This window comes from Trachemys scripta, chromosome 21 (genome assembly GCF_013100865.1).
Source record: "Trachemys scripta elegans isolate TJP31775 chromosome 21, CAS_Tse_1.0, whole genome shotgun sequence".
NCBI classification, from domain to species: Eukaryota; Metazoa; Chordata; order Testudines; family Emydidae; genus Trachemys; species Trachemys scripta.
In genome coordinates, this window is record NC_048318.1 from 3131863 (window position 1) to 3144228 (window position 12366).

At 41.5% G+C, this 12366-nt stretch overlaps 1 protein-coding gene across 4 annotated transcripts in view; it reads right to left on the reverse strand.

Annotated features, from left to right (window-relative positions):
• Positions 1-12366, reverse strand: part of EI24 (EI24 autophagy associated transmembrane protein) — a 35809-nt gene that overhangs the window by 8727 nt on the left and 14716 nt on the right. For 3 of the 4 annotated variants that reach the window (XM_034754625.1, XM_034754627.1, XM_034754628.1), the window contains exons 3-6: positions 11861-12006; positions 4094-4154; positions 3066-3132; positions 24-148 (exon numbers count right to left, since the gene is read on the reverse strand). In XM_034754625.1, coding sequence (XP_034610516.1) covers positions 24-148; positions 3066-3132; positions 4094-4154; positions 11861-12006 — 399 coding nt within the window. Of the gene's footprint in view, positions 1-23; positions 149-3065; positions 3133-4093; positions 4155-4891; positions 5011-11860; positions 12007-12366 lie in introns of those variants that run through there. The other variant, XM_034754629.1, reaches the window with a different exon arrangement.

Sequence of the window (12366 nt, forward strand, 5' to 3'; positions counted from 1 at the left end):
TGTTCCTCATCATCTTCACCTACCTGAAACCAGATGGCATTGACGACTTTACTGAGCACAAAGAGAGGAAGGACCCAAAGGGCACCGAAAATAGAGGTGAGGATAAATTCCAGCCAAGACCAGACATCACCATGTAGTGAGGGGTCACCTTCAAAATAAGAATAAAGTCCTCATCAGCGACATGCACATGGGATTCTCTTCATGTCAAACTGCACAACCTACAGTTACAATGGAAAAACAGCTGACAGCAGCCTCCTTTGTACAGATGTGATATTCTGGTCCCAGTACAAAAAGAGAGGGATAGCTCAGTGGTTTGAGCATTGGCCTGCTAAACCCAGGGTTGTGAGTTCAATCCTTGAAGGGGCCACTTAGGGATCTGGGGCAAAATCAGTACTTGGTCCTGCTAGTGAAGGCAGGGGGCTGGACTTGATGACCTTTCAAGGTCCCTTCCAGTTCTAGGAGATAGGATATCTCCATTAATTTATTTATTTAGAGAGATAGGAAATGGCCCTTCCTGGTTTTATCTACTTCCCTTCCTTACAGACCCATTTTCTGGACCTGCTCTTTATTTACTTCTAATAATATCCTAGCAGCAGTATTTCCATAGGGAACCTTAATCCTATGGGAACATATGCTTTGGGACTGCCAAAAAGCATCCTGCTAGTTCAAAAGCAATGGCTTCCAATTTCTTGTGATATAAGCAGGAACATAGTTCCCTCTTCCATCATTCAGAATAAGGTTTCTGGGTTTGACATTTATTTGCTGAAAACATGTATGGCTGGGAAGAGAAAGCATTCTGCAACTAAAATGTCATGCAGCAAACACATGGGAAGACAGCTCTCGCCTATACCACAAATACTGTTTTGAACAGATGTTCTCAAAGCTGTGTATTTTGGTTCTCAGGAGATGAGAGGCCCAGAACACCCAGGAAAAAAATGGGGTTCTCCTTTGTTTTGATGGATAACTCTGGAAGAGGTTTCTGATACTTATAGTGAGATTCCCTGACCTCTCTGCTCCTCAAGTGCTCACTCTCCTCAGCATTCTGTTCCCTGCTCTGCCTGAACACTCAGAGAGGGAAAAGGAAAAAAGAAGCAACAATTACAGCAGGCACCTCATGAGCAGCCCAGACATCTGAACAGTGGGGAAGGCTCACCCAGCAAGAGGAAGAAAGGGACCGAGATGAAAGTAAAAGGACAGAATAGAGTAAGGCAAAAGGGTAGAGAGCGACAGCAAGAGGGAAAGGAGATGGACAAAGATGTGGGGGAAGGCAAGAGAGAAGAGGGTAGGACACAAAGAAAAGGGGAAATAGTGTTGAACAGAACTAGAGGATGGGAGAGACAGACAGGTCAGGAGACATAGGGTAAGACATTTCCCTGTTTAGATACTTATATGGCGTCCATCACTGTAGTGTTAGAGGACCTCCCTAAAAATTAAGAACAGTCAATATCACTGACTGTATCTCCCTTTCTTCCCAAAATATGTATTTGTTTAGATAGTTGGAGCTTTTGTGTGTTTGTTTGTGTTACGTGAGAAGAACTTACTCAGGGACAACGCAACCAAAGATCCATTTTCCCTGAATTTTCAGTGTTCTCCGAGCCCAAAAACACTTGGCAGCCCTACTTTTAGCTTGCCTCACATCAGCAATTATTGGGCATGCCTGTGGCTGTTCTGGATCTAGGCTGAAGCTCCTCCTCACATGACAGAAAACTGGAAGCAATGTGACTGTATCACACTGCTAACAAACAGACTTCCACTGATACTAAAAGGCAGACCCCCCCAACGCCTCCTGGCATTCGCCCCCAGAGTTCAATACAGGTTACTATTCCCATGCACTGAGTTTTAACATGTTGGATTTTACATTTGCTTTCAGTATTAAGGCTTAATTTCAATGCTTTTAATAAGAATCTGAGGACCATGAAAATGAGTGGAGACTTTTCCTGTTAGTGTGAATAGTAATACATAGAATTTGCGGTCCATGCCACTTAACTTAAAAAGCACTTTACAACATTTAAATTTGAACTCTTGCAAAATATCAAATGAATTGTCTGGGATAAGAAGTGTTAACAGCTTTAGACTTTACTGGCTGGTAAGAGAATACACCAATTAAAAAACAACTCATCCCACGTCTAATGGTAACTTTCTGTGTTACATAGAACGCCATGAGAAGCTACATCCCCAATAAAGAGGAGGATGTACAGGTTGGGATGAAATTCACTCTGAACAGTATTTAAATGAAAGTAATTACAAACAGAAGCAGGATTCCCACATGGAGAAAAAATAACTGGGAAGCTGGGAATGGACGACAGGGGATAGATCGCTGGATGATTACCTGTTCTGTTCATTCCCTCTAGGACACCTGGCATTGGCCACTGTGGGAAGACAGGATACTGGGCTAGATGGACCTTTGGTTTGACCCAGTTTGGCCATTCTTATGTAACTAGCTTAATACTAAAACATAGGGTTCCAAAAAAAAGTCTTCCCCACTTCCCAGTCTGTTAGCAGAACTGCCCTCAATCTTTCTATCTGATACGCAAACATGCTAATCAAGTCATTGGAACATTGTTTAACTTTGTCTAAGTGTGCTTTTTAAGGCTGATATGTCAGTTTTCACAAGAGAAAAAAAGGCTGGCTGAGATTTTCAAAGAAGCTTAAGGAATGTGGATGTCCAATTCCCATTAATTTTAATGGGACCTGAGCATCCAAATCCCATAGTTTTGGAAATTTTGATCTGAGTCAGTTCACTAAAGAGGATGTGGCAGCATCAATGCATGAAACACACAGGAGGAGGAGGGCACAGTCCACACTGAGTGGGTCGAATCCTGAGTTGTACTGAGCCCTTACATCCCTCACTCAGGTCAATGGGAGCTGCAGATGCTCATCATCTCTAAGGATTTTGCCCTCAGTTAAATACCCGAGAGAGGGAAATAACTCAAGGATGGAGAGGCGGGATGTGGGGGCACTTGGGGGCAGAGTCTCCTTAGTCTTCTACACAGATGCTGATAATCATTTACCCTGAGGAGAGCTGATGTCCTAGAACTCTTTAAAGAAACAAATTATATACTTACCAATTATCTGTGCTGTGACTGACTGAAGTACAGGTATAAATACTCGGTAAAACAAGAGGAGACTAAGCTAAAGGAAAAAGGCAACAAGGAAACCATTAAAGTGGTTTTGTTAATGACATTTACAGGTTCACTTCTATTACTCTTATCTCTATCCATCAACCCAATCTACAATCACTCCAGAAACTCTCAACTGCCTCAAAGTGTCCATCTCCTGCCCTATTAAAAGTACCATTTTGTCTAACTGCACTGCCATTGCCACGCTCAATGGCTTTGGCAAACTGAGAGGCTGTTTCATATTTGGCACCTAAACACCTCAGCTTCAGATGGGGCAATAACTTTCATCTACAGGGACAAAGATCCATAAACACTGATTTAAAGGCATATTTCATGCAGGCTCTGTGCATTCTCTATTTAATAGCAAAATGTTTGCCTGCCATCTATAAAAAATTTAACACCATGACCCATCAATGCAGAGCGCTGCTAGCTCGCTGCTCTACTTAAATACAACCAAAATATATAATTGAACTTTTTCCTTTCAACATTTCCATATTGATTCCTCACCCATCATGAGAAAGTCTAATGGAAGATGAAAAGAAACGAGTGATTTATTAGGCTGCAAAGCACCTATTACAATCATGAATAAACCCTACCAAACTCATTAACAGCTATTTGGAAAGCTGACCTGAGTAAATGTAATATTCGATTCAGTGGAGCAGCACTACAGATTTCATTTGATCAGCAGGTGAACAAGCAGCATTAGGAACTTGAGAAACAGACTCCAGATTAATATAATGGTCTGTTTAGGGAATACAGTAGTTCAACTATATATTTTAAGGAGGGTCCCCCTTTATATAAAACATCAAAACTTAGAAACTTACTGGTTTCTCTCAATTCATAATGCCTTCCAGCTTAGCTGGGCAGCCATGCTGACATATCACCTTTAAAACCATAAAAGCACTGAAGCAGTGCACTGGTTTAAATTGGTGCTTCAATTTTTAAGTTAGGAAATTAAAAAAAATTACACTTACCCAGAATACGCCTCCATTCCATGCACAACATTGAAAAATCCGGCTTACTATCCGAGGTTCACTGGAGAGCAATAAAACACATGCATGTGAGACTATCACTGTAGCTTCTTCTCTTCAAAGCAAATTATCCCCAGCATCCTGGGTCACTGAGAACCACTTTTATACAATATCTTAAATAAGAATGTGCTGGGTGCCTTCAAAATATATACACACCTCTACCTCGATATAACGCGACCTGATATAACACGAATTCGGAAATAACGCAGTAAAGCAGTGCTCCAGGGGGGCTGGGCTGCGCACTCCGGTGGATCAAAGCTAGTTCAATATAACGCAGTTTCATGTATAATGCGGTAAGAATTTTTGGCTCCCGAGGACAGCGTTATATCGAGGTAGAGGTGTAATACCAACTTAATTCTAGTAATAGAATTTATTAAGTCAGCAGCACTGTAATTCTCCAACAATTCACCACACAAACTCATGACGTATGCTCACTGCAACACACAAGTTAATTTTTCAACTCTTATAGAAAACTAATGCTGTTGCATCAGCAAGTCCATTTCAACATAGTATTAATTCCCAGCAGAAACTATTTTAAAATGGAATTAAAATTGAGATTATATATCAGTAATTTAGAGTAAAAGACTTTTCAAGGATATTGTAATTATTCCAAGAACAAGCATTAGAAATCCAGGAAATTCAAAGTTAAAGGGTCAATACAAAAATCCAAAATGTTAAGGAATGGAAATGCACAGTTAAAACATCCATGCAGCAACTATTGAATTATGATTAGTGCATAACTGTATCTGCAGTCTCTCCACTGTAATAAGAGTACACGGCCTTCGTCCGTTAGTTCCTCTCCAAAGTTCTTCCATCTGACCTCAGAGATTCCTAGGAGATGCCACGTATATTCGTATGCGAGTTCTTTCAACCTCCCTATTTGTCTCAATGTCCTTACATTCCATGTGGCTATGATGATGTTATCTCTTCCATGGATCCTCTGTGTTGGGGTTACACCAATAGTATACTTGTTAAGTCCGCCCTGGTGGGAGACGGATGGCGCAGTCATTATTAACCTGGGCTGCGACCAATCCAGTATGGACATGGTTGACTTGCCCATCATATGGTGTGTCTTGGGCAAATTTCTAACCTGGAGGAGCCCATCCCTCCGCAGGCAGCCCTTTAGTTGCCTCTTCTGTCCCCGGACCCACAGGGGGAAGTGGAGAGGACAAATATGCCAACGGCGTAGGATTCCTTGTGCATAAAGATATCAAGAATTCAGTATTAGGATGCCGCCCAATATCCAGCAGGCTTATTTCCATCCGTTATTTCCAGCAGCTGGTCCCTGGAACCCACCAGAGGAGAGGCAATTATTGATTTAGCCTAAGTGGAGCACAAGATCTGGCCCAAGAGGTGAATATAGCTTGACCGCTTGGTAATAGTGACCATAATATAATTACATTCAATATCCCTGTGGCAGGAAAAACACCACAGCAGCCCAGCACTGTAGCATTTAATCTCAGAAAGGGGAACTACACAAAAATGAGGAGGTTAGTTAAACAGAAATTAAAGGGTACAGCGCCAAAAGTGAAATCTCTGCAAGCTGTGTGGAAACTTTTTAAAGACACCATAATAGAGGCTCAACTTAAATGTATGCCCCAAATTAAAAAACATAGTAAGAGAACCAAAAAAGAGCCACCGTGGCTAAACAACAAAGTAAAAAAAGCAGTGAGAGGCCAAAAGGCATCCTTTAAAAAGTGAAAGTTAAATCCTAATGAGGAAAATAGAAAGGAGCATAAACTCTGGCAAATGAAATGTAAAAATACAATTAGGAAGGCCAAAAAAGAATTTGAGGAACTGTTAGCCAAAGACTCAAAAAGTAATAGCAATTTTTTTTTTAAAAGTACTTCAGAAGCAGGAAGCCTGCTAAACAACCAGTGGGGCCACTGGATGATCGAGGCACTCAAGGAAGATGAGGCCATTGTGGAGAAACTAAATGAATTCTTTGCATTGACTTCAGGGCTGAGGATGTGAGGGAGATTCCCAAACCCAAGCCATTCTTTTTAGGTGACAGATCTGAGGAACTGTCCCAGATTGATATATGGTTAGAGGAGGTTTTGGAACAAATTGATAAATTAAACAATAAGAAGTCACCGGGACCAGATGGTATTCACCCAAGAGTTCTGAAGGAACTCAAATGTGAAATTGCAGAACTACTAACTGTAGTCTGTAACCTATCATTTAAATCAGCTTCTGTACCAGATGACTGGAGGATAGCTAATGTGATGCCAATTATTAAAAAGGGCTCTAGAGGTGATCCCAGCAATTACAGGCCTGTAAGCCTGACTTCAGTACTGGGTAAACTGGTTGAAACTATAATAAAGAACAATATTGTCAGACATATAGATCAACATAATTTGTTGAGAAGAGTCAACATGGTTTTAGTAAAGGGAAATCATGCCTCACCAATCTAGTAGAATTCTTTGAGGGGGGTCAACAAGCATGTGGAACAAGGGGATCCAGTGGATATAGTGTACTTAGATTTTCAGAAAGCATTCAACAAGGTCCCTCACCAAAGGCTCTTACACAGAGTAAGCTGCCACGGGATAAGAGGGAAGGTTCTCTCATTGATTGGTAACTGGTTAAAAGACAGGAAACAAAGGGTAGGTATAAATGGTCAGTTTTCAGAGTGGAGAGAGGTAATAGTGGTAATAGTGTCCCCCAGGGATCTGTACTGGGCCCAGTCCTATTCAACATATTCATAAATTATCTGGAAAAAGGGTAAACAGTGAGATGGCAAAATTTGCAGATGATACAAAATTACAAAAGATAGTTAAGACCCAGACAGACTGCAAAGAGCTACAAAAGGATCTCTCAAAACTGGGTGACTGGGCAACAAAATAGCAGATGAAATTTAATGTTTATAAATGAAAAGCAATGTACATTGGAAAGCATAATCCCAACTATACATATAAAATGATGGGGTCTAAATTAGCTGTTACCACTCAAGAAAGAGATCTTGGAGTCATTGTGAATAGTTCTCTGAAAATATCCACTCAATATGCAGTGACAGTCAAGAATGCTGGGAATAATTAAGAAAGGGATAGATAATAAGACAGAAAATATCATATTGCATCTATATAAATCCATGGTACGCCCACATCTTGAATACTGTGTGCAGATGTGGTTGCCCCATCTCAAAAAAGATATATTGGAATTGGAAAAGGTTCAGAAAAGGGCAACAAAAATGATTAGGGGTATGGAACGACTTCCGTATGAGGAGAGATTAATAAGACTGGGACTTTTCAGCTTGGAAAAGAGACGGCTATGGGGAGATATGACTGAGGTCTATAAAATCATAACTGTTACAGAGAAAGTACATAAGGAAGTGTTGTTTACTACTTCTCATAACACAAGAACTAGGTGTCACCAAATGAATTTAAATAGGCAGCAGGTTTAAAACAAAAAAAAAAGGAAGTATTTCTTCACACAGCACACAGTCAACCTGTGGAACTCCTTGACAGAAGATGTTGTGAAGGCCAAGACCATAACCGGGTTTAAAAAAGAACTAGATAAATTCATAGAGGATAGGTCCATCAATGGCTATTAGCCAGGATAGGCAGAAATGGTGTCCCTAGCCTCTATTTGCCAGAAGCTGGGAAAGGGCAACAGGGGATGGATCACCTGATGATTACCTGTTCTGTTCATTCCCTCTGGGGCACCTGGCACCAAGGGCTATTCTTATGTCTAAAGGCAGTACCGTTCAATATCACAGTGGTACAAGTCTACGCCCCTACAACAGACTATGACAATGAGCAAATTGAAGATTTTTACAATCAGCTACAAGACATTATCGATAAGGTACACAAGAAAGATATCCTGATGGTACAGGGAGATTGGAATGCTAAAGTGGGTACCTACGCACAGGCGAGATTACTGTGGCCCTTTCTGTAATGCGGTAACCAATGAGAGAGAACTGAAACTTTTGGAGTTTGCCAGCTATAACAATCTGGTTCTTGCAAACACATTAGGAGCACATAAAGCATCCAGACGATCAACGTGGCATGCACCTGATGGTCTACATCATGGTGCAAAACCGATTTTGTTCTGGGATCAACAGAGCTAAAACAAGGAGCTTCCATGGTGACCTTGGGTCACAAATGAAATACTACAAATGTGTGACATCAGAAGAGAAATCAAGAGAGACAAGAACAGCACTGAGAGAGCTGATAAATACAGAGCGTTTGGCAGAAAGATCAAGAAAGGAATGAAAGTGGCCAAGGAGATAGGGATAGAAAAACAATGCTCTAAAATAATAAAAATAGCAAACGAGCTTTCCAGATTGTAAAAGATCGACCAAAGCTAACGTAATTCAAGACAAAGAAGGCAACAGTCTTACAGAAGAAAGGGACATCATCAATAGGTGGACAAACTACTGCTCTGATCTATACAACCACCAGACAAACAGAGATCCTAGTGTCCTAGACAGCCCAGATTCAACAGAGGAGGATGACTTTCCAATACTGCGTGAAGAAGTGGAGACAGCTGTGAAAGCACTCAAGAACAGAAAGGCTACAGGTATTGACAACATCTCAGCCGAACTGATGAAATTCAAAGGAGAAACAGTAAGGGATGTACTCACCAAGATCTGCAACGAGATCTGGCAGAATGGTAAGTGGCCCTCCATGTGAACACGGTCACTAATCATCACTCTGCCAAAAAAAGGCAACCTGCAATTGTGTCAAAATTACCGGACCATAAGCTTAATTAGCCATCCCAGCCAAGTGATATTGAAAGTCATATTGAAGCCACAAGCGGAGAATATTATCACTGAAGAACAGGCTGGCTTTCACGCTGGAAGAAGTACCACAGAACAGATTTTCAATCTCATGTTCTACGTGAGAAGTACTTACAACATCAGCAGGACATCTACACGTCTTTGTTGACTTCAAGAAGGCGTTTGACAGAGTATGGCACGAAGCTCTCTGGGCAACCATGAAGAAGTACAATGTTGGTGGTAAGCTTATTCTTACCAATAAACAACTGTATGCCAAGGCCAGCAGTGCAGTTCTCGTCAATGGCACAATAGGAGAGTGGTTTCACACCACTGCTGGAGTCCGGCAAGGCTGCCTTCTTTCGTCCACACTGTTCAACATCTACTTGGAGCACATAATGACTGATGCCCTAGAAGATCACATATGCAGAGTCAGCGTTGGGGGGCGAACAGTCTCAAATGTTCGGTTCGCTGATAACACTGACGGCCTGGCAGGTAGCAAAGATGAAGTTGCCAACCTTGTGAAATGATTGGATGAAACCTCCGCAAAATAGGGCATGGAAATCAGTGCAGAAAAAACCAAGCTGATGACAAACAGAATCAGTTCACATATCACTGTCAGTGGACAAGAGCTGGAGACAGTGAAACAGTTCAAGTATTTGGGGGCAATCATCACTATGAAGGATGAAAGGCAGAAATTCTGGCAAGAATTGCGCAAACAGCAGCAACAGTGGCAAAGCTAAAGCCAATCTGGAGGAACAAGAACATCTCCCTGGAATCCAAACAAACTACTACACGCACTGGTCAGCTCCATTTTTCTGCATGTGTGCGAGACATGGACCCTTACGGCAGAACTTGAATGGAAAATACAGGTAGTAGAGATGAGATACTTTCGTAAAATCCTGGGCATCTCCCACTTCGACCACGTCAGTAATGAAGAGGTCCACAACATCATCACCCAACGCACTGGGTCATATGAAGATTGCTGGGCGACTGTGAAGAAGCGCAAGCTGAAGTGGTGCATGTAACAAGATCATCTGGCCTATCCAAGATCACCCTCCAAGGGACAGTACAGGGGAAGAGAAGAAGAGGTAGACAGTAGAAGAGATGGACTGATGACATAAAAGAGTGGACAGGAATGGACTTTGCGGAGACTCAAGCACAGACACACAATCGTCAGGGGTGGAGACAATTGGTTGATTGCTTACCAGTGATGGTGCCCCAACGACCAATGCGGTTATGGGAGTGATGATGATGATGATGTATCTGCAGTCCCAGGTTACATTAAACTGATTTTTAAAGACATGTTCAATATTTAAAACTTTGACTAGATGACCCTTGCGGACCCTTCTAACCGTATAGCTCTAAGTCTATACTAACACTACAGAGCAGAGAGAAGGATCTTTGGGTGCTCTATGTTCTCTGGGACCATCCTCTTCCCTTCTCTCTCTTTGGGATATTTGGAAGGCAGTGGCCTTTTTGAAAGAGGGCAGTTCTATGGGAACCTCTGTAGAAGAACTTTACTCATCAGTCTCTGCTGTAAAAAGTTTATTATGAAGAAGAACAGTAAAATATGATCACTAATCCTAAAATAATACACCTCTACCCCGATATAACACTGTCCTCGGGAGCCAAAAAAAAACTTACCCCATTATAGGTGAAACTGCATTATATCGAACTTGCTTTGATTCACCGGAGCGCGCAGGCCCTCCCCCCGCCCCCCCCCCCAGCGCTGCTTTACCGTGTTATATCCGAATTCGGGTTATATCAGGTCGCGTTATATCGGGATAGAGGTGTAATTCAAATGCAGCTAATCCATGAGATTTCAGTACATTAACTGTATGGAAAGTCTGAAGAGTTGCCTTATTCGATAATGAAAATCATTCAGGGCAACAACAACAAAAAGACAGGCATATGCTATTTCTTAAAAGATTGACCTTTTATAAAGTAAAAATTAATGCAAATTAACTGATTTAACAAAGAGGTTGAATCCATGCCTTAAGTGCAAAAATTAACCTAATCCTCAACAAGGAAGCCAAAAAAAGTGCTACCATAATCTGGAGACTAGACACCCAGGTACAAATCCTGTTTTGGTCACAAGTGGAAATAAATTTGAGGATCTCTTCCTAGTCCTTAGTGGATGTTTTTTCCACATCACTGAAGAACATGATATGACTGGGAAACAACAGTTGTTTTGGAAGCCCTGCAAAATTCTGAGGTGTGATGGCAGAACTGTATGTGGAAAGCTTACTTCCAAATCTCACAACTGCCAGCACTGCATACAATGTCTCTTCTGTAAGACAGCCACAGAATACAGGCAATGGATCAGACTAGTTACCCACCAGGTCAGTATCCTGTCTCCAACAGTGGCTGCTTCAGAGGAATATGTAAAAATCCGTGTTCTCAGTTGGCTTATGTCTTGATGCATGAGGGTTCATAACTCTTCTTTTTTTAAATCCTCTCTCATTAACCATATAAAATTTCTGAATCTTGCCAAGCTCTTGGCCTCAATGATATCTTGTGGAAGTCACTGCTACAGGTGCCTTATGTAAAAAGCGTATCTCCTTTAATCCATTTTACATTTATTACCTTTCTGTTTCAATGACAGTTGGCTCATGAATCCCGTTTTAGTATTTCAGAGACATCCAGTATTTAAGAGAGATTCTGACCCCATGGACCTTCAGGTAGTATGTCCCTACTATTAAGGGGCATATTTTCATCCCAATGCATGGAGAGGTAAGCATGGAAATCCACACTCACCTCAAACTCCCTCCTATCTGGACTACTCTGAAATATCACATATGTGGACAAATCTTCTGGCAGATTGTTCCCAATTCAGTGTGACTTTCAATTTCCCCAGTCATTTAGGGCCTCCATAGTCCTAGTCAGAACGATTCTGCTTACAAATGATTTTCTGTCTCCCTGTCCTCAGTAGATGGTAGATTGAGAGGGCACAAACAAATCCAGTAGTCTAACACTTAAGCTCCTTTACTCACTTCTCCAGCTTCCTCTCCTCACTCTGAGCTCTCCGCTGGGCGAGCACGCTGCTTGCTCTCCTTTTTCTCTGCTCTTCTCTTTTCTGTTGAATCCGGGCATCCAGCTTGGAGATTGTGCAGATCCCCCAGATGGAGTCCTTAATTCCCTGCAGACACAAGGAAACAGCACACCCGAACTCAACATACTTTGGGCAGTCAAAGTAAAAGTTACAAGGGAAACTATCAATTGAAAAATCATCTTCATAAAAGTAACATATATTATCTGTAATCCTCTATATTATAGAAACTGAAGGAATTTTACAAATCTCTTCATTATGATCACTGAGTCAGTTTACTTTTGCACGCTTCAGTCAGCTAGGGACAGTAAAAAATAGCAGCTTCACTTTCTGGTGCATGCACTGGCCTAAACTTCTGTCTTTGGGTTACAAACTCTCCAGGGGAAGGTATGAAGTATAAAACGGTTTTCCTTGCATTTATTTTTTTATTTTATGTCAACATTTCTATTC